Consider the following 21,457-nt stretch of genomic DNA (forward strand, 5'->3'; position numbering starts at 1 on the left):
AAAAAGTCACGTGCTTTGACTGCCAACCATAGCATGTCCTAATACACAATGACCACACAGTGAGGCAAGTATTGTCACATTTTAAAAATGAGGCTCAGGTGCATTCAGTTTCTCAACCAAAACTTCATTGCTGAAAACTGATAAGAGAAAAGATTCTAGGTCTTTTAGAGTGAATTTAGCTTGGAACCCAATAAATAGAGATTTACCTAACAGGTGCTAGAAGCGGTAAAGTCTTCAGCAGGAGGCACTGTTTCTTCCTCCTTAATATGCTGATTTCCTCTCAGCTCATGCAGCTGGGCAGGTGTGCTGAGAAATGCTTTGCAAAGAACAGAAGACTCAGTCCTACTTCTCATTTGAGGAAGGAATAGATTCAGGCTGCATCATAGGAGAGAGAGTCAGAGAGGAGGAAAACTGCCTTAAAGTTTGCAAAAGGTCTTCCCACACAGCGTCTCATTTATTTTGACGCACAAAACAGGCAGGGCCAATATTAATGTCCTCACTTTACGGATGAGGGAACTGAGGCTGACGGGTTCAGCGATTACAGGAAGGGCACAACTGTAAGGAACTTAGGGGAACAGACAGTGAAGTCTATTTCAGTTCTTCCTTTTTTTTTCTTTTTTTTTTTTTTTTTTTTTTTTTTTGCCAATGTGGTAAAAAGTTGGATGGTGAAACTTAAAGCTCAAATGAGATACTGCAGGGAAGGTCTCCATTAAAAGCCATTCACGTGGCGAAGCGTGGTGTCTCACACCTGTGATCCCAGCACGTTGAGAAGCCAAGGTGGGCGGATCACCTGAGGTCAGGAGTTTGAGGCCAGCCTGGCCAACATGGTGAAACCCTGTCTCTACTAAAACTACAAAAATTAGCCGGGTGTAGTGGTGCAGGCCTATAATACCAGCTACTTGGGAGGCTGAGGCAGGAGGATGGCTTGAGCCTCGGAGGTAGAGGTTGCAGTGAGCCGAGATTGTGCCACTGCACTCCATCCTGGGGGACAGAGCGAGACTCCGTCTCAAAAAAAAAAAAAGAAAAGAAAGCCATTCATGTGATATGCAGGTGATTTCTCTGAGGCTAGGGGCTGTTTGAGAAGGAATAAGAGACTTAGTCTCATCTCTGAAACAAAGCTTGTGGCCAACTGGGCCAACTGGACAAGAGAGAAACTGAAGGGAGTCCACAGAACACACAAAAGCTGTTCAATATGGCACTTGCTTAACTAGTGCTAAGGAAACTAGATCCAAAAAGTCCTGCAGAGCCACATGAGTCAAATCACCCCTGACCCAGTTTTTTAGGGCCTTGTGACTCAGGTAGAGGAGAAGGTGACTCTAAATCTCCTGCTCACCTGCAGACACTTGGCCAGGGCCCTGACTTGGAGTCACAAGGCCTGGCAGTGAGCCCTGGTCTGTGCTTAGGTTAAGCAACTTATTGAACTGTATATCTGAGCCTCAGTATTCTCATCTAAAAAATGGGGGGCATAGGGGTTAGTCTACCTCCTAAGGCCATTATTAGGATTAAAGTTTTCAGGGCTTTTTGTTTTTGTTTTTTTATGTAACTGGCAGTGGTGCTAAGTGCCTCACGGAATCTGCAAAGCAGCCCTAAGTGGCAGGTGTCATAATCACCTTTCCAGAGAAGGGGGACAGAGGCTGAGAGAAGGTAAGAAGCTCACCTGAGGTCCATAACCTGCGAGCGATCAGGTCAGGCTTCAAATCCAGATTTGCCAGACACCTGAGAGTTTTGGGCAGTACTGGCACTTGAGAAGCTCAGTCTAGAGCAGAGACTCTTAACCAGGTTTGGGCATATCCAATCTCCTTATCATTCACAGTCTTTATTTTAACATTTCAGATAACGTTAAAAGCAGGAATTAATTCTTTCCATTTGTCAAAACAGGAGCATAAAAAAAAAAAAATTGCAAACATTCACCCTAGATGCTGCTTCTATGAGACCACAAAGGAAGGTCTGTGGACCTGAGTGCTGTACCTGGAAACTGGGTGCTCCATAAATCGTTGTGGGCTCTAATTAAGAAGCCGGCCTGTCGGCCGGGTGTGGTGGCTCATGCCTGTAATCCCAGCACTCTGGCAGACTGAGGTGGGTAGATCACCTGAGGTCAGGAGTTCGAGACCAGCCTGGCCAACATGGTGAAACCTCATCTCTACTAAAAACACAAAATTAGCCAGGTGTGGTGGCACATGCCTGTAATCCCAGCTACTCGGGAGACTGAGGTAGGAGAATCTCTTGAACCCGGGAGGCGGAGGTTGCTGTGAGCTGAGACCATGCTGTTGCATTCCGGCCTGGGTGACAAAAGCAAAACTCTGTCTCAAAAAAAAAAAAAAAAGAAGCCAGCATGTCACCCACACCCCACCCTCACCAGCCCTGGTCTAAGGCAGTCTCTCAGGGTGCTCCTCTCTGACATCTCTTCCCCTCCAGAGGCTCTTAATATTCATTCTAACCTGATTTCACCTGATTAAGCAGGTGGGGGGTGGGGTGAGGGGGGCACACAGTGAGTCACCTCCCCCACCCCAGGCCCAGAATAACCTTACAGAGCTTTCTGGATGGGATCATAGTTAGGTAGAGCAAACCAGACAGGCTTCAACTTGAGCACTTATTTTACATTTTGTAGAGATGTTTCATTTTACTGGCTAAAAATAAGAACTTACAAAATTCCTTGATTTTTTTTTTTTTTTTTTTTTTTTTTTTTGACAGAGCCTTGCTCTGTCACCAGGCTGGAGTGCAGTAGTGTGATCTTGGCTCACTGCAACCTCCGCCTCCCAGGTTCAAGTGATTCTCCTCCCTCAGCCTACCAAGTAGCTAGGACTACAGGCGTGCACCACCACGCCCGGCTAATTTTTGCATTTTTAGTAGAGGCGGGATTTCACCATGTTGACCAGGATGGTCTCAATCTCCTGACCTTGTGATCCACCTGCCTCAGTGTCCCAAAGTGCTGGGATTACAGGCATGAGCCACTGTGCCCGGTCCAATTCCTTGATATTTAATCCAATCTTTAAAACAATATTCACAAGGGAAGGCCAGCCAGCTCCACTACTATGAACTAATATAAACTTTGATGGAGGGGAAGTAAGTCCAAATCTGGAAGCTGCTCAAAAAAATAATAATAATAATAATCTGGTTATCCAGTATATTTTGGGCATCTCTGCACATCAATTGCTCCTTTTAGTTGAGGGTTTTTTTGAATACAGAAAAGTCTTGAGAATAGTATATCAAATACTGCCAACTCCCCCTCACTCAGAATTGATATTGTCATCATTTTGTCTTATTTCCTTCAACTATTTTTCCTTTTCTTGTTGTTGTGGTTGTTGTTTTGTTTTGTTTTTTGAGATGGAGCTCACACTGTCACCCAGGCTGGAGTGCAGTGGCGTGATCTTAGCTCACTGAAACCCTTTCCTCCTGGGTTCAAGTGATCCTCCTGCCTCAGTCTCCTGAGTAGCTGGGATTATAGGTGCCTGCCACCACACCCAGTTAATTTTTGTATTTTTAGTAGACACAGGGCTTTGCCATGTTTGCCAGTCTGGTCTTGAATTCCTAACCTCAGGTGACCCACCCACCTCGGCCTCCCAAAGTGCTGGGATCACAGGCATGAGCCACCGCGCCCAGCCCCTTCAACTATTTTTCAACAGAAGAAATAAAATACTACAGATAAAGCTGAAGCCCCCAGTCTCTTCATTCTCCAAACTTACCTTTTCACTCACCTTTATGTTCTTGAGATCACTCCGTGTTAGTGCTGATAGAGCAGGTTGGTCACTTTTTTTTTTTTTTTTTTTTTTTTTGAGGAGTTTCACTCTTGTCACCCAGGTTGAAGTGCAATGTCACAATCTCGGCTCACTGCAACCTTCGCCTTCCGGATTCAAGTGATCCTCCCGCCTCAGTGTCCCAAGTAGCTGGAATTACAGGCGCCCATCACCATGCCCAGTTAATTTTTGTATTTTTAGTAGAGACGGGGTTTCGCCAAGTTGGCCAGGTTGGTCTTGAACTTCTGACCTCAAGTGATCAGCCCACTTTGGCCTCTGAAAGTCCTGGGATTACATGCATGAGCCACTGCACCCGGCCTGGTTGGTCACTTTTAACTGCTCTATGGTGTTGCATGAAAACCCAGCCACTATCTGTGAGGAGGAGCAGAAATGGGAACTCTTAGACCCTGCTGGTGGGAATAAGCCACTTTGGAGGGCGGTTCGTCAATACACACCAAGCCAAAAATGCATTTATAGCCTATATGACCCAGCAAGTTCTTCTCGACATTGATCTAGAGAGTTTCTCACACATGAGCATGGAGGTGCAATGCAACATTTTTTTATTACGGCAAAATGGAACCAACCCAAATGACTATGTTATTCTAACACTTTAAAAAGGCAGTGTGAGTGAACGTACTAAATGCCACTGACACTTTAAAATGGTTAAATTTTAAAATTTTTAATAAGCACACTAGTCTGCTCTGTCACCCAGGATGGAGTGCAGTGGCGCAATCTCAGCTTACTGCAACCTCTGCCTCCCAGGTTCAAGTGACTCTCCTACCTCAGCCTCCTGAGTAGCTGGGATTACAGGCACACACCACAACGCCTGGCTAATGTTTGTATTTGTAGAGATGGGGTTTCGCCATGTTGCTCAAACTCCTGACCTCAAGTGATCCAGCTGCCTCGGCCTTCCAAAGTGCTGGGATTATAGGCATGAGCCACCGCACCTGGCCAGTGCCATTATTTTTAAAAGAGAGACATCAAGGACTTCACAGGTGAGGTACCTTGACTAAGTTCACCCAAACCAGTATGTGCAGAAGAGAATTCACAGCTCATAAGCTCCAGCTGTGGGCATTCTCTACTCTGTCTTAGCATCCACCTGCAGTGCTGCATTCTCTTAAACTAGAGGGAAAGAGGTCTTCAAGTCTTGGTCTCTCCTGATATGATCTGAACCTTCTTCTCAGCTACCAGAGGTAGAGCCTTTTGCTGGAGTAAGGAAGGTGGGAACTGACTGACGGGCAGCCCGTCCATGCAGCCACAGTGGCAGAAATGGAAACATGCATGGGGAAGGGAAAGTTGAGAAGAGCATTAGAAGGGATTTTGAGTTCGTGGAAAATAAGAGGGCCAACCTGATTACATAGCAAATCCTGAAGTCAAAAGTAAGGCTAGAATGGTCCTGAGAGAGCTCCTCCTTCTAGTTTATTCCCTTCCTCAATCCAGTCCAGCAGCTCCCTCACTCCAGCACCACCTTCACTGTGAGACCATCCAAGGCAGCTCCTGCCAGTTCTGGTTGCTTCTTCGTGCCCATTCACCAGTTCTCACCACTTGGTTTCTTTCTGCTTCCTCCTAATTGGTTTCTTTCTGCTACTCCTAATATGTGTGCTAACCTCTTTTCCTGATTACAAATGTAATCCAAATTCATGGTAGAACATTTTAAAATATAGAGGAGCAAAAAAGAAAATAACCCCCAATCCCACCAACCAGGAATTAGCACTGTTACAACACTGGCCTCGTTTCAGTCTTAACATCAACCCTTGTTTCTTTAACATCAGGCCTCTTGAGGACCTCTATGATTCTTTGGCTTATTACATCTTTATTCATTTTTAAATGCAGCTCCATCATCCCCATCTCTGTCTCTTTCAATCACGCGCCGACTACAAGTTTCCTTCACCGATGCATAGAATCGTTCAGCTTACCAAGGAAAAACTGTTTCCGCCAACTTTCCCTTACAGAATTCCATTGTTTGCTTGCAGTTTCTGGCACATAAAACTTTTTCTCTTTCTTAAATGACCCTCTTTTTTTATTTCTTACTAATGCGCACCCTGCAGTTCACTTCAAGCCTCTATTCATTCATATGCTTTTATTTTCCTGTTCTTTTCCATTTCTTTTGTTCTTTGTGAATTGCTTTGATTTTCTTTTGTCTTCAGACTCCTGGCTCTATCTACTTTGTGTCTTCCGTGGACTTGGGAATAACTTTTAAAGATTACGTTTTATGCCTACATTTTCCCAAAGTAATTGTTGGGGGATATGCAGCATGTTTAATAGATGGGGCCCAAGAAAGTCTCAGGAGACCGAAGTTGGGAGTCATGTGATTCAGCATGCTGGGTCAGAATGTGCTCCCACAATACATTTTTTTCAGGAAGATTGTCTCAGCCAACCTCTGTCCCAGCCCCAGGAAGCATAAGTCTTCTACCACCAAGGTCCCTTACTAAAAGAATTAACTTTCCCCAAGCAATGTCTACCAAACAAATGCATCTTTTAAGTAATAATAAACTCTGAGGCCCCGTCAGTGGGAAATGACCTAGGCTTTTTAGAATATTCAGAGGAATTCATGATCTTCATCACCACACCCGGGAGATTTGGGAGCCTCAGAGAAGAGAAACATTACAATCCTTTTCTTCCTCTACAATCACAGGTTATTAAACAGAATATTATATACAAATATGTCTTGTTGGCTATAGTGGATATGTCTGTTTTTCTAACTTATCCTGTGAGGTCCTAAACTGACTAATCTTAGTCTTCACTAGAAGAGGAATTAAGAAGGTAGAAGAATTGAATCTTTAAAGAAGGTCATAGAATCTACAAGGGATTGGATAAATACCACTGTGCACACACACATGTTATATCTCAAGCCCTTTAGGATAAACAAATGAATAACCATCGCAGCAACTTACTGAGTACTTACCATGTGGCAAGCTCTGTCTTATTTCATCTTTATAACAGCTCTGCATGGTTGTGTATTATTCCCATTATTTACCCAAGGAAACTGCATCTCACAAAATAAGTAAGTATTCCCAAGATCAGATGAGTTTCAAGCCTCAATCTGTGATCCCCAGCCCATATGCCCTTCACAATGCCCCAGGACCTGCAGTAGGAGATGACCTCTGCATTACCCTCCTGCTTTTAGAAAAGTCATGTGTCCATTTCGTTGATAAAGGGGCTCCCATTCAGGACTTGGCATATCTATCAGGCAGTCAGCTTTCTGAAGCAAGGACTTTATCTTATTCATTCTATACCCCTGGACTTAGCACAATGCCTAAAATGAACTAATTCCTCAATAGTTATTTGTTGATTGTAAAATTGAACCAAGTATAGGAAATTCCACAATTGGTGTGAACATTAGAAATGATCACTTGACCAGCCTCAAGTCACGCCTTTTTCTTGGAAGCTACCAGGAAAGGGGGCCCACCTTGCTGCATTTGTAACACAAAGGGGAAGATGGCAGGCACTCAGGCCTTCTCCTAACTGCACGGTGAGTGAGAAGGCCTCCCACGCCCATCTCTAGGAAGCTATTGGTGGTATCTTTGATAGTAGCAGAGGGTCCGGGACAAGTGTGAACCAGGACAGGAAATGCCAACATTCTCCCACCTCTTTCCCACCCAACAGAGTTAAGACAGTGAGTGGGCAGAGCCCATGTGGCAGTGAGGGTGCCGGGTGGCTGTAGGGTGGAAATCACCCTGCAGGGCAGAAAGGATCTCCATTCTGAGCCCTCTCTTGTGGCTCAGAAGCCTACCTGCCCATGATCCCTGCTGGCCCCCAGGCCATCAAGCCCTGCTTTGTCTGCAGAAAAGTGTGATCCCTCAAAAAGCCCCATCCACTCCAGGTTGGCCTTAGCTTCCCAGACAGACAGCAAAGCCTATTCATCTACATCCAGAGCAAGAATCCCTTAACACACCAGTTAAAAAAAAAAAAAAAAAAAAAAAAAAACCACTTGGGGAGGGTGGAGCAGCGGATAGGAAACAGCTTTGCCTTCTGTCCAGCTCTGAAGCAACCCACCACTGTGAACTCTGAGAAACAGCAGTTTTGTTTTGGAAACTGGCACCCAGTGCCGGCTCACTCCTGGAAATGGATTTGGGCACCCCCACCCCCAGCTGCAATATTCTACTTCCAGTCTGCCTGCCAACACCCCCTTCCAGCTGCCCCTCTCAAAGGCACCATTGTGCCCGCCTGGCACGGCAACAGAGGAGGGCTAAAGAGGAAGAAAACATTTTCTGCCCATGGGATGTTCTTAAGCAGGTTGTGTGTACATGGCTTCAATGCCACATTCCTTGAGCCCACACAAACCCACCAGAACTCCATCATCCCTGTCACAGATGCAGCCACTTTCCAGTCTAACTGGCCCACCTCGGCTCGCTGTCAGAGAACTCCCAGCACACAGCAGGGCGGACAAGGCTGGGTGGAAGTGGGGGTCAGGATGGCACTCTTTCAGCACAGCGCACACTAGTCTGCCAAAACAAAGCTGAACGTGGATATGGAATTTTGGAACTGGAAGGGGATTTAGTTCCACTTACCACTCCACAAAAGACTCATCCTAGCACATTCGGATAAGTGGGCACCCAGCCTCCTCCTGAATACTCCAAAGATAGGAAGCTCACTACTTTTCAAGAAGCCTGCTGTGCTACTGGACAGCTCTGATTTTCAGAAAGTTCTTCCTGATGTTGAACAAGGATTGTGTGTCCCATTCCTTATCATCTTCTTCCCTAGACAGCACTTAGCACAATACTTGGAGCAAAATAGGCGCACAATAAGTGTTTACGGAGTACATGACTGAATTCACCATCCACTGGGCCCATTTTCACCCTCCAGGGGCACACACAGCATCCTCTGCACTCCTCCACGTGACTGCCTTTCATAGAGCTGGAGATGTATCTTCATGGTGTCTCCTCTTCATCTTCACTGAGCTAAACAGCCTCAGTTCCTTAGATGACTTGATTTATGGACCCATAAATATCCTGGACCACTCTTCTCTTGATATACTCCATTTTTTTCAGGGTCCGCCTTAAAATGAAAAATCAAATTCCTGTTCTATGATACTCTAAATGTAATCTCATAGGTAACAAAGCACAAGAGTAAGAGGCATCGGGTGCGTGCACTCTGTAAGTTGGGCTGACTGCTTGATCTCATCACTTGCATCTCATGCAGGAAACCTGCAGGTTCATGAGGACTATCATGAGCCTTGACAAATTTAGAAAGACATTCCTTCCTTAGTGTCACTGAGTCAATGTTTCCTCATCTGTAAAAATGGGAATACAAGGCCAGGCGCAGTGGCTCACACCTGTAATTCCAGCACTGTGGGAGGGTGAGGCAGGCAGATCGCCTGAGGTCGGGAGTTCAAGACCAGCCTGGCCAAAATGGTGAAACCCCATCCCTACTAAGAATACAAAAATTAGCCGGATGTGGTGGTGTGCACCTGTAATCACAGCTACTCAGGAGGCTGAGGCAGGAGAATCACTTGAACCCAGGAGGTGGAGGTTGTGGTGAGGTGAGATCATGCTACTGTACTCCAGCCTGTGCTACAGAGCAAGTCTCTGTCTCAAAAAAAAAAAAAGGAGGAATACAAATACTGACATTGTAGGGTTGTGAAGATTAGACATAAAATATATAAAGTGCTGGTTCATAATAGTTACTCAATAAATGATATATATTAATAATATATAACATATGTGTGGATTAATATCATTATCTAACTGCCCACAATAGACATCAGCTCCTAAAATGATATAAACCAGCACCTCTGAATGCAGAAGAAGCCACTGTTCTGTAAGAGTTGCTACAGGCCAGGCCAGTTTGTGTATGTGGATAATACTGGATTGTCTTAAAAGCCGGGTGAGGTGGCTCACGCCTATAATCCCAGCACTTTGAGAGGCTGAGGCGGGTGGATCACAAGGTCAAGAGATTGAGATCATCCTGGCGAACATGATGAAACTCTGTGTCTACTTAAAAAAAATACAAAAATTAGCTGGGCATGGTGGCATGTGCCTGTAGTCCCAGCTACTTGGGAGGCTGAGGCAGGAGAATACCTTGAACCCAGGAGGCAGAGGTTGCACTGAGCTGAGATTGCGCCATTGCATTCCAGCCTGGGTGACAAGAGCAAAACTCTGTCTTAAAAAAAAAAAAAATACTGGACTGTCTTTCCAATAATGTTGTCACCACTCATCAGCGCCACTCAATACATCACCTTTTCTTCCCTTCTGAGCCACATAAGATTATTGACAATAAAAACATTCTCTCTAGTTTTTCTCTAGGGAAAACAGATATTGTTGTTTGCCCTATTTTTCTTTCACTCCCAGTACATTTCTCTATTATGGCCATAGGCCCTGCAGACATGCAGATGACTACTTCCTTTTCTTCCCCGTTGCCTCCAGCCAGCGGTGTGCTAGAGCAAGCTTGCTTGCTGGTGTATCGCTTCCCAACTTGCCTTTCGGTGATGTCATCATGGTCACTTGAACTTGGCCATAGTAGGAATATTTACACCACCATGGAACACAATAACAAAGGTTTTTTTTTCCTCCAGGGGAGTCTGCTGTTAAGCATTTAGCAGCACACCATTGCCTCTAGTATTGACCCACTGGAAGTACCTTGAGGACAGGGACTGTGTCCCATTTCTGCTCCATCCCTAGAGTCTAGCACAGAATAAGTAGGTTCTCATCATTCTTGATGGATCAGTGAGTACTCCTTTCTTCTGCCTGTTAATGTCTCTCTCATATAAAACATGCCTCATGTGCCCTACTCTTGTTGCCTATTCAAGTGTTCAAGTATGGATTTCCTTCAGCTATGATCAGAGGACTACTTGATGGAGACTTGGATTAACCTTCCATGTCTCTCCCTATCCTGGAAATTTGGTCCACTTTTTTTGTTCACTATATTCATCCTGAGAGGTTGGGGGAACTCATCTGGAAGCAAAGAAACTGTATCACATTTCTTCAAAGAACACCTGGGTTTCCATTTTAGGATTTTTGCACACATTATTTCTTTCAACTCACAAATGGTTACATTGGACACCTGATATGGGTAAGACATGCCAGGTACTATGAAGAACACAGAGCTGTCAGATATGGTCCCCACCTTCCATGAGTTTGAAGTCTTTTGGGGACAGAATAATATGCAAAATGCATGGCAGAATATACATCCATATAAGAGGAGAAAACAAGGCAGTGAAAATTCAGAGAAAAAGAAGATTCGTTTCTAGCAAGAGCATTGGGGAGAACCTCATAGGGAGAAGGCTTTTGAGCTGCAAAGGTTTTTTTAACAGGCATAAAAGAGCTGATGGACAATTTAGGCAGTGTGTACAGCAGAAAAAAAGGTAAGTAGTCCCCAACTTTGTGGCCTCTATGCAGAATTCAGGCTACTACAACTGACATTTACTAAGAGTCAGCTAACCCTCTCCCTCAGCTACTCTCCTGTGTCCAAACCAAAGGAGACCTTATGGCATCCAGCCTTCCTCATAGTCTGACTTACATTCCAACCTGCCAAGCTAATTCACAGAGAGAGCCTGCTCCCCTCCTATGGTAGCAGAAATGCTCTTCCTGTAAATGAGCACCATTGCCTCATTCTTACCTAGGTCCCACAGGACCCCCAGGGGCTGCATAGGTGCACAGCGTGGCTTATTGGTGCTTTCTCTTTCCCTATTGCCTGCCAGTGTCCTGTTCCCTTAAAAAAGAGGCACTGTGTGGGGTGGTGGGGGATTTCACTCAGGTCTAGGTCAGCTACCCTCTGCCTTTTAGTGTATCTAGGGCTCTGATATGGAGCCCAGGCATCAAGGGAGGCCACCATCACCTCCTGCCCATGCCCCTCTCAGCCCACCAGAACCCCTATTCAAGTGTGTCAGAATACTGCCCACCTCTTCCTCAGCCCTCTCTCTTCCTTCTGACTATAACTGAAGTACTATTTTCCCTGGACGTGGCCCAGCATTTACTACTTCCATCTTCAAAAGACCTACCCCCTGGCCAACTCTCTCACTCACTGAGAAAGGAAGGACTCTGGTATTATCCCCAGATCAATGTCCCAGCACTCTGTTCAGCATCTTCTCTTCCACTCCATCTACTTCCCATCTTAGGCATCCCAACTTCCTCTTCTCATTCATTCATCCAACAAGATGTATTGAGTATCTTCTCTGCCTCAAACATCCACACAAAAAACCTTTTCCTCAATCACATTATCCTTTTAGATCCCATCTTCCCTCTCCAGCCCGTGTGCCACCAAACCACACAGACTCTGACTCTGTTCCCTCACTACCACCACCTGACTCATCCCAGAGTCCCTGGTTAAGCCCTTATCTCTCCCAGGAGAGAGCTGTGTCATCTGGGAAGGTCAACTTACAACTTTAGGCCTCACTGTTCTCATTTTGGTAATTAGGAATGGTCTCTAATGTCCCATGTTGCTTTCCCATTCTAAGACTCCATGCTTCAGCCCTCATCCAATAGCCAAAATTCCTCTTTGTAAAGTCACTCATGGCTTCTTGGTTGTCAGTCCAAGCAATCACAGGTCTAATTCTGGATCAGCTCACTCTAATTAGCTAAGTAACACTGGGCCATTCCCTAAACTTCTTTAGCCTCAGTTTTCTCATCTATAAAGTGAAGTATTTGGACTGGGTGACTTTTCAAGCCCTTCAGGTCTTTGATTCCATGACAGTACAGATGCAGAGAAGAGAAAAAGAGAGGCTAGGTGCAGTGGCTCACACCTGTAATCCCAACACTTTGGGAGGCCAAGGCGGGTGGATCACCTGTGGTCAGGAGTTCGAAACCAGCCTGACCAACAGGATGAAACCCTGTCTCTACTAAAAACACAAAAAATTATCTGGGTGTGGTGATGGGCGCCTCTAGTCCTAGCCACTTGGGCGGCTGAGGCAGAAGAATCACTTGAACTTGGGAGGTGGTGGTTACAGTGAGCCGAGATCGTACCACTGCACTCTAGCCTGGACAACAGAGTGAGACTCAGTCTTAAAAAAAAAAAAAAAAAAAAAAGGAAAAGAAAAGAAAAAGAGAGAAAGATCCTTTTAAAAGACTATACAGGAAATAATTTATGGAGAAAATAGCATCTGTAGAGATTTGGATGAAAAGTACAGGGAGGGTGCTAGGGTATCCTCAAGGGTATCCTACCATTAGGGGACTACAGTAATCGGTCTAGACAAGAACTGTATAATAGAAGGTGCAGGCTGACAACACCTGAATCCACTGATCAGTTTAAAAATCACAAAAAAGAGACAACCAAATTATGTGCTTGCTAATGAGATGCAATAGGAAATATACAGCCACACTAATGAAGTAATCTTGCCAAAAAGCTAACCCTAAATCTAGTCAAGCCTCTAGATCTAAAAATACCAATTTAGTGAAAATACAAGGGATAGACTATTTTTCAAAGACACCCCAGAGATGCAGTTGGCAAAATCCAGAATCTGCACAGCACTACAGCCTTACTACTCAAAGTGTGGTCCACTGACCTGCAGCGTCAGCATCACCAAGGAGGGGGTCAGAAATGCAGTCTCGGGCCTCACCCAGACCTCCCGAATCAGAATCTGCATTTTAATAAGACCCTGGAGTGATCTGCATGCACATTAAAGTTTGAGAAGCACTACTCTAAGTACAAATGACCCATTTCTTCAGTAAACAAAAGACAAGGATAAAAAAGAACAGGAGTCTATAGATCCAAAGAGACCTCACAGATATATATCAACAAATGCAATGTGAAGACTTTTCAGGCAAGCTAACAATTTTTTTAAAAAATGATACTATCAAGGAAATTTGAACAACTACTGGATCCTTTTTAAAGAATTTTTTAAAGAGTAACAATAGTATTGTAATTTTCTTTAAGTTATTAAAGACACATAGTCAAGTATTTATGGATAAAATGATAGAATCTCAAGAATTTGCTATAAACTAGTTTGATCTGGAGGTGATAAAGTGAACTGGGGTAGAGTTAAAACAAGATTAGCTGCCAGTTGCTAGAGGTGCTAATTACCCAAACTGGGTTTTGGGGTACACAGGGGTTTATTATTCTCTATACTTTCCCTGTATGTTTGAAAATAACCATAATTTGTTGTTGTTGTTGTTGTTGTTTTTATACGGAGTCTCGCTCTGTCCCCTAGGCTGGAGTGCAGTGGTGCCATCTCAGCTCACTGCAACCTCCACCTCCTGGGTTCAAGCGATTCTCCTGCCTCAGCCTCCAGACTAGCTGAGATTACAGGCGCCCCCCATCACACTCGGCTAATTTTTTGTATCTTTAGTAGAGACGGGGGTTTCGCCATGTTGGCCAGACTGGTCTTGAACTCCTGACCTCAGGTAATCCAACCAATTTCAAAGTGCCAAGTGACATAGTATGAGCCACAGTGCCTGGCTTTTTTTTTTTTTTTTTTTTTTTTTTTGAAAGACCAAGAAGGAGTCGTGGAAGATGGGAGGGACACTAACTCAGTGGCAGGGCATCCAAGAAAGAGAAAATTTCCAGCAGGAAGGGGACATATGCCTCCGGAGCTACCGAGTCCTGGCTTCCACCTCCGATCTGGCCTGGCGGAGGTCATTCCTGAGAGCAGACAAAGCCGAGTGGCAGGCCTATAAACAGAACCATCTGCCTCCAAACCAAATCTGTGGCACGGTGAATCGAGGTTAGAAGAAGGGGGAATTTCCTAGTTGCTAAAACTGAAACAGGTCATCAAGTAAATTGTGGAATCTCCTTCCCTGAGGCCCTTCCGAAATAGGATCGACGGGGCTGGAGTGGAGGGGCCCCCACCCGCCGCCCTTTTGAGGTCGCGGCGCAGGACAGCAGGAGGGCGCGGAAACGCCGGCACCCGTTGGGAAGCTTCGGTGCTCCAGGTCCCTGTCGGCGAGGGCGGAGAAGTCGGCTGCCTCTGCCTAGAATTCTGTGACTGTAGGGATCGAGACGTCAAGGGCTGGGAGGCGGAGAGGAATACAGGTTCCCTGTGCGTTTCATTTGCACATAAATGCGCTCTGCCTCCTCACCCAGTCTCTGTTACCTGTGCACTGGCCTTCCACCAAACCAACCAATCACCCGTGGCTCAGGAAGAAACCAGAACTGGGGGGATTGTCCTCCCAAGGGGGACACAGTCGAACGTGACCGGCAGCCGCTGGTCTCCCGGGCCTGGGTTCAGACGGACTCCGGCCCTGCTTCCAAGCCCGACGTCGGGCACCTGGCCGCCGGCGCACCAGGGAGCACGATTTCAAGCGTGCGCACGTTCTCTGCTCTGGCCAGGAGCTGTTTCAGCGCCATTCCGGGCTATAAATCCGCGGTTCCGCCCAGCGCAGCCTGGGCTCGGAGGGCAGCCTGCTAGCCAGGTCCTGGGTTAGGGATGGCCCACGGTGTGCGAGGACCGCCACCCTCCTTCGCGCCACGCCGGGGCCGCTCGGGCCGGAGCAGGGGGAGGGGGCCCGATGACGTCATGGAACAGTTGGAGGATTTAGCTCCGGAACCCGCCGGGGAGCGGTCCCCGGGGCCGGCGTTCCATTTAGGCCGACAGCGTCCCTTGCTCGGCTCCACTTTCCCAGACAGCACGGCTAGCTTCCACTTCCAGAGCGGGCCTGGGGTTCTGAAGGAAATCAGGGCACGATCGCGAGGCCAGGAACTCCGGAGAATGGGCACGCAGGCGTGCGCTGGCCAAAGCTCTTACCAGCCTGGGTCGGGCCAAGAGACCATCAAGATGCTTCCAGCAAAGCCTCAGGTGTGGGGAGTGAATTCAGGAAGATAAATTCCTCTTGGCACAGAGGTTGGGGAACCTGTAATAATAATGCAGACAGTTACAGAGTGCGACTGCTTTCCAGACACCATTCAACCTCTTAAAGCAGATGTTATTCCCCCATCCTCCATTTTACAGATGACGAGTTAAACCTCAGAGGGGTAAGGAAACAACCTGGAATCACACCGCTGGCAAGTGACAGAGCCAAGATTTAAACCCATGTCTCTCTGCCTCCAAGCCCAGGCAAGCACGTTCTTTCCAAGACACTATATTGGCTTTCACTTTCCAAGTAGGTGCATTCCAAGAGGAGAGGACATCAGCGTCCGGCAGACCCCAGGCTTCTCCCACCTCCTCTACTTGCCCTATCTACATGGGACCCACTGCGGTAATAGGGAAGGGGACAACCTAGAAAGCAGAGTGAGGATTGTCTGCTCTTCCAGGAAGCGGTAAACGTTTACCAAGGTAATAGCAAACACACTTAGCTGGCTATGGATAGAGATGAAGGGACAGAGTGCACTTAAAACTGTAGTACAGAAGAAAGGTGACTTTGTGGAATACTGTTTGTCAAGGACAGTGCTGGTGATGTACTTTTTTGAAAAACAAACCTGGTGTGGAGGCAAGATATAATAATATTAATATCCAACATTGATGTGCCAGGCATTGCTCTAAGCACTCAATAAGATAGAGCAGTAGTGGGAGATCTCAATTATTCAAACAGCTGGAAGTTTAATTTTGCTATAAGCCTAGCATCAGCAAAAATCCCGATTTGCCTCACTGACTCATCTCCAGCGTAGGATCTGGCATCTGCCTTCCTGGGTTTGCATCCTGGCTCTGCCATCTTGTAGAGTGGGAAGCTATGGAGCCTTGAGCAAGCATCTTAACCCCTAAGAGGCCCTGTCAGTTGGGGGTAGCAATGCTGCCTCCCTCATCATGTTCATGTAAAGATCCCAAGAGATGCTGTGGGTGAATCCCAGCACAGTGCCCTAGGAAGCTCTCAACTAGCATGAGTTGCCAATATTATTATTATTACTGCTTAGAAGGGAAAGGGATGTTTTGACCAACAATGAATAAATTGAGATGACGCAGAAGCAACTACAACCAAGACGGGGAAAGTGGCCGCTTCATCTAGAGGGTGACAAGAATAAAAGAAAGTGTGGGCCAGGCGCGGTGGCTCACGCCTGTAATCCCAATACGTCGGGAGGCCGAGGCGGGTGGATCACCTGAGGTCAGGAGTTCAAGACCAGGCTGGCCAATATGGTGAAACCCCGTCTCAACTAAAAATACAAAAAAAATTAGCTGGGCATGGTGGCAGGTGCCTGTAATCCCAGCTACTTCAGAAGGCCAAGGCAGGAAAATCACTTGAACCCAGGAGGTGGAGGTTGCAGTGAGCCAAGATCACGCTACCACACTCCAGCCTGGGCAACAAGAGCAGAACTCTGTCTGAAAAAAAAAAAAAGAAAGTGTGATCCAATGGGACTCCAGCCTAAATCCCTAATTAGGAATATGTGTATGAAGGATAGGAGGGTAGAAGACATTCCAAAATAAGTTTCTAAGAAGTCATGAATCACATTGAAAAGAAAAGAAAAAGGAGTTGGTTTTTGTTTTTCAATCAATGTGACAGCAACAGAGAGAGCTGGTTGAGCCCATGCTTTCAGGGAACTGTGCGAATACACACAAAGGCAGAGCCTGGGCATGCAACCAGGTAGGAATACACAAAAGCAACTCAGAGCTATGAGTCTGGCTTCAGGCTAACTGAAGGCCAAGCTGAATGCTAGACAACATTTGAAGCAAAAAAGAACATAGAAAGCATAGCTCAACAGGACTTTGCCATTCTGGAAGAGTTTTCATCTTTTCCAAAGAGAGTGGCCTTAAACTAAAAGTGGAAGAAGAGATGCCAAAGTGGATACTAGAGCCCAAGGTAGATCAGCAGAGAACTAACTGGCTTTGAAAAACACACACACATTTGAATCCAAGTTGCCGGACAAGCCTGTAGATATCATTCAGGGGCCGCTTTGACAAATCCAGAAAACAGAGTAGGTTCTAGCCAATAAGAGGCAGACAAATATGGCTTCAGTGTTCAAAAAATAAGAATAGAGTACATTCTGGAAACCACAGACTGATACACTTTATTCTGATCCCTGGCAAGATTCTAGAGTAGATTATTAACAAAGTATTTAGGCTTTGCACGGAGATATTGGTGACTTAATTAAGTTCTCTTATTCCTTTTCTGATAGAGGTTGCAGGGTGGTCATTTAGGAAACGCTGTTTGATCTCGGCACAGTGTTTTATGTTTTCGTGGAAAGAACACAGGATTGAGGTCTGGAGACCTGGATACATATCTAGTTCTACCATTAATAAGTTAGATGACCACAGGGAAGTTTCTTAACCTCACTGGGGCTGATTTATGAAAGATGAGGCATGAAAGATGAGAGGCATCTTCCCTTATGTGCCTCTCATCTCTGAATTCCATCAGTCTGTCTTATAATAAAAAGTAGCTGGGTGACAGTCCACTCCAGAAGATGCAGCTCCGAGAGGGCAGCCATACCCCTAGAGATGTTAACGCATAATGTTTGGTGTTAAACTGACCAAGGAGAGGGCTCGGTCACTGTTTTTTCCTTTTATGCACACATGTTAATGACTTAATCCCCAAATGATGGGAACGCTATGACAGAAGGTCATAGAATGAAGATTGGAAGTAAACTGGGTAGACTAGAGGAAATTTGGGCTGAAAGCCAGATGCAATTAATTAACATAAATGTAAAGTTTTATGTCTGTGTTATTTTTTTAAATCTACACAGGTTCAGAATGGCAAAGAATTGGATGAAAAATAGGATCTTGAGATGGTCTGGGCAACAAAGATGACCACCCATTTAAGCTGAAGTGATGTTGTGATCTAGTCGCTAACAAAAGGGCCAGTGCAACCTTGATCATATTGAATAATAAGGATAAGGATAATGATAATGGATAACGTGCTGAACTCTTACATGAACTTTGCACATCATCTCATTTCTGGGGCAGGATAGTATCATAAAATTTCAGCCACAAGAAGTACTGGTGTGGTAGCCACCTGCCCCCATCAGATCCCATCATTGGTGTTGTTTTCAATGCTAGGGACCTTGCCAAATAGCAGGGTAACAAACTACAGTGTGTGCAAAACAAGGCAGCCAGGATGGGAAAAGATCTGAAAACCAAGTCCCATGGGAGAAGATGAAGAGAGTTGACAGTCCAGAGGTGGCACAACCTGGTAGTATGAGAGGGAGGAGAAATAAAAGACTTGGGCTCTGACTGCCTGCCCTTAAATCCGTGTACTTCCACTTGTAAGTTGTGAACTTTGGGCAAGTTATTTAACCTCCTCTGTGCCTCAGTTTCCCCAGTGTAGAAAGACGATAGTCATAGTAACTAACTTATAGGATTATTACGAAGATAATCAATGAGATGTGTATAAAATTGTGTGTGGTAGATGGCAGTGCTTCATACATGTGCACGATGGTGATCATCATCATCGTCATCATCATCATCATCATCATCTGTCCTGGGGGTGGCCCATGGAGGAGGAAGGAGGGTCGGTCTGTATGAGTTCAGTAGAGAGAACAGGACCAACCGGTGGAAACAAGAGTGAGAGAGAATCCAGATCAACATAAAGAGACCTCTCAAATTATCAGAACTTCTCAGTGAAAAAATGAGTTCCCAGTTACCAGAGATGCTCAGTGTATTCCATCTTGTAGTTGGGGAAACAAGATAACATAATGTAAGACCTGCGAAGAAATCAGGAGATGAGTCACTATGAATGGCAACAAGCCTTCGAGTCCTCCTCTGATGGCAACAATACCTTTCTAGTCCTCCTCTGTTGATAAGTCTCTGGAAGTTTGGGTTTGTACGTAACCTCAGAGATAGTGGGTTTTTATTGTATGCATTTGATTTTTTCTTTCTCGCAATAAACAAGATAAAGACCATGTACTTTGTAGTCAAAGCCCCCAACTTTGAACCCCTGCTCTGTTATTTATTAGCTGTGCAATCTTGGATAACTTAGCTCAACTCTCTGGGTCCAGTGTTTGCTTCTGTAAGTGAAATAAACTACCTACTATCCTAAGGAACAAGGATCAGAGCTGATATTTCTTGCTGTGTTGGTAAGCACGATGCCAAAGTGGGCTGACTTTATAGACATGCGAGATGAAAATTCAAGCCTTCTGACTTTTCATACCTGGTGGGGATTGCAAGTTGTGGAGATTGGATAAAGAAACTCTGCTCCTTCAGCAAACACGTATGCCAAAATTGCACTTATGATACAGATACAGGAGACAGGCAGATTCTGAAAGCCTTCCAAAGCTTAAAGTCTTGTGCTTCTCACAGAGAGATAAAATAGGAGGGGGTAAAACAAAAAATTTCTGACCAGGCGTGGTGGCTCACTCCTGTAACCCCAGCACTTTGGTAGGCCGAGGCAGGCAGATCATGAGGTCAGGAGTTTGAGACCAGCCTGGCCAACATAGTGAAACCCCGTCTCTACTAAAAATACAAAAACTAGCCAGGCGTGGTGGTGGGTGCCTGTAATCACAGCTACTTGGGAGGCTGAGGCAGGAGAATCACTTGAAACCAGAAGGTGGAGGTTGCAGTGAGCCGAGATTGTGTCACTGCACTCCTGCCAGGGCGACAGAGCGAGACTCCATCTAAAAAAAAAAAAAAAATTCTGTCATTTGTTAGGTTCTGAATTCAGTTCCACTAAATCTTCTAATGGTTAGGAAGGGGCAAGATTGATGATAATGAGATTAGACTGGAGAACAGTTTGACAATTGACTTGAGAACCAGCCCTAAAGCACTTCTAGACCTAAAGATGACCCCTGGAGCCTTGTGCTGTCTTCCCCAGAGCTGACCAGGACTGGATCTCTCATCTCACCGCAGTGGTCAAAGCATTAAGTCTGAGCGACTTTGCCCATGACTTCTCCTCTTACAGTGGCAGGGTGGTGGCTGAGGACCTGTCACATCCTTTAAGAGAGTACCCACCACACACACACACACACACACACAGACACACACACACAGAGCACCTTGGGTTGTGACACGCTGAGGACACTAACAGATGGCCTTTTCTCTCTGTCCTCCAGTGTGATGGGGTTGGGGTGGACCTGAGCAACATCTTCCTGGAAGGCATTGCCATTCTCAACATTCCCAGCATGTACGGAGGCACCAATCTCTGGGGAGAAAACAAGAAGAACCGGGCCGTGATCCGGGAAAGCAGGAAGGGTGTCACTGACCCCAAAGAACTGAAATTCTGCGTTCAAGGTAAGCCAGGAATGAGGATAATTGCTTCAGGTCAATGCCCAGTGGTAGGAGCCCTCAGGTGGGTGTCAACGGGCTTCATAAGGCCCCACAGCCCAGCAAGGACTCTGTGCTCTGCGCATGTGCTGACTTGTCATCCGATGTTGCAAAGTTTACAACTTAATCCAGAAGACAAAAATTCACAATAAGGGTGTCTTCAATGACAGTCAGTTGTCAAACTGTGGGGCTCCATGAGGTTCAGAGTCAACTGCTACCTCTGTCAAGGTTACCAGTTCAATAGCTAAATCCAATCGTCAGTTCCTAACCCTCATCTTGCCACAGCTGTCAGTGGCATGTGACCCAGCTGATCACTCCCTCTTCCTGGAAACGCTTGGTCCACTTGGCTTCTAGGACTTGACTTGCTCACGGTTTTCCTCCTCCCTCCCTCCTCGTCCCTCATTCCTTCTCGGTCTCATTTCTCTCTGACCTCTTGATACTGGAGGGTCCCCAGGCAGGGTCCTTGACCCTCTTCTCTTCACTGCCTGTGCTTAATCCCTTGATCACCTCATCCAGTCATAAGACTTTATTTAAATACCATGTGTATACTCAATGATGCCTCTAGCCTGTCTCGAGTTTTCCCTGAGCTCCAGGCTCCTGTGTCCAGCAGCCTGTGCCGTACTTCCCTTGTGTGTTTAGCAGACACCTCAAACTTGGTATGTCCAATGCAGAGCTCTGCTGTCCCTCCCCCAAACCTTCTCCACCTACAGTCTTCTTCCTCTCAGTTGGT

General features: G+C 45.9%; 1 protein-coding gene across 12 annotated transcripts in view; it reads left to right on the top strand.

The window, feature by feature from the left end:
• The window catches only part of DGKG (diacylglycerol kinase gamma), a 213,484-nt gene that overhangs the window by 151,455 nt on the left and 40,572 nt on the right, over positions 1–21,457 (top strand). For 10 of the 12 annotated variants that reach the window (XR_001899900.3, XM_003894703.4, XM_021934584.2 and 7 more), the window contains one exon: positions 20,517–20,694. Coding sequence is in view for 10 of the 12 variants with exons in the window: in XM_003894703.4 (XP_003894752.2) it covers positions 20,517–20,694 (178 nt within the window). In the remaining 2 variants the exon portion in view is untranslated. Of the gene's footprint in view, positions 1–1,550; positions 1,645–18,215; positions 19,873–20,516; positions 20,695–21,457 lie in introns of those variants that run through there. The other 2 variants (XR_002520454.2, XM_017955609.3) reach the window with 2 other exon arrangements.

Source organism: Papio anubis, chromosome 2 (assembly GCF_008728515.1).
Source record: "Papio anubis isolate 15944 chromosome 2, Panubis1.0, whole genome shotgun sequence".
Taxonomy (NCBI): Eukaryota; Metazoa; Chordata; class Mammalia; order Primates; family Cercopithecidae; genus Papio; species Papio anubis.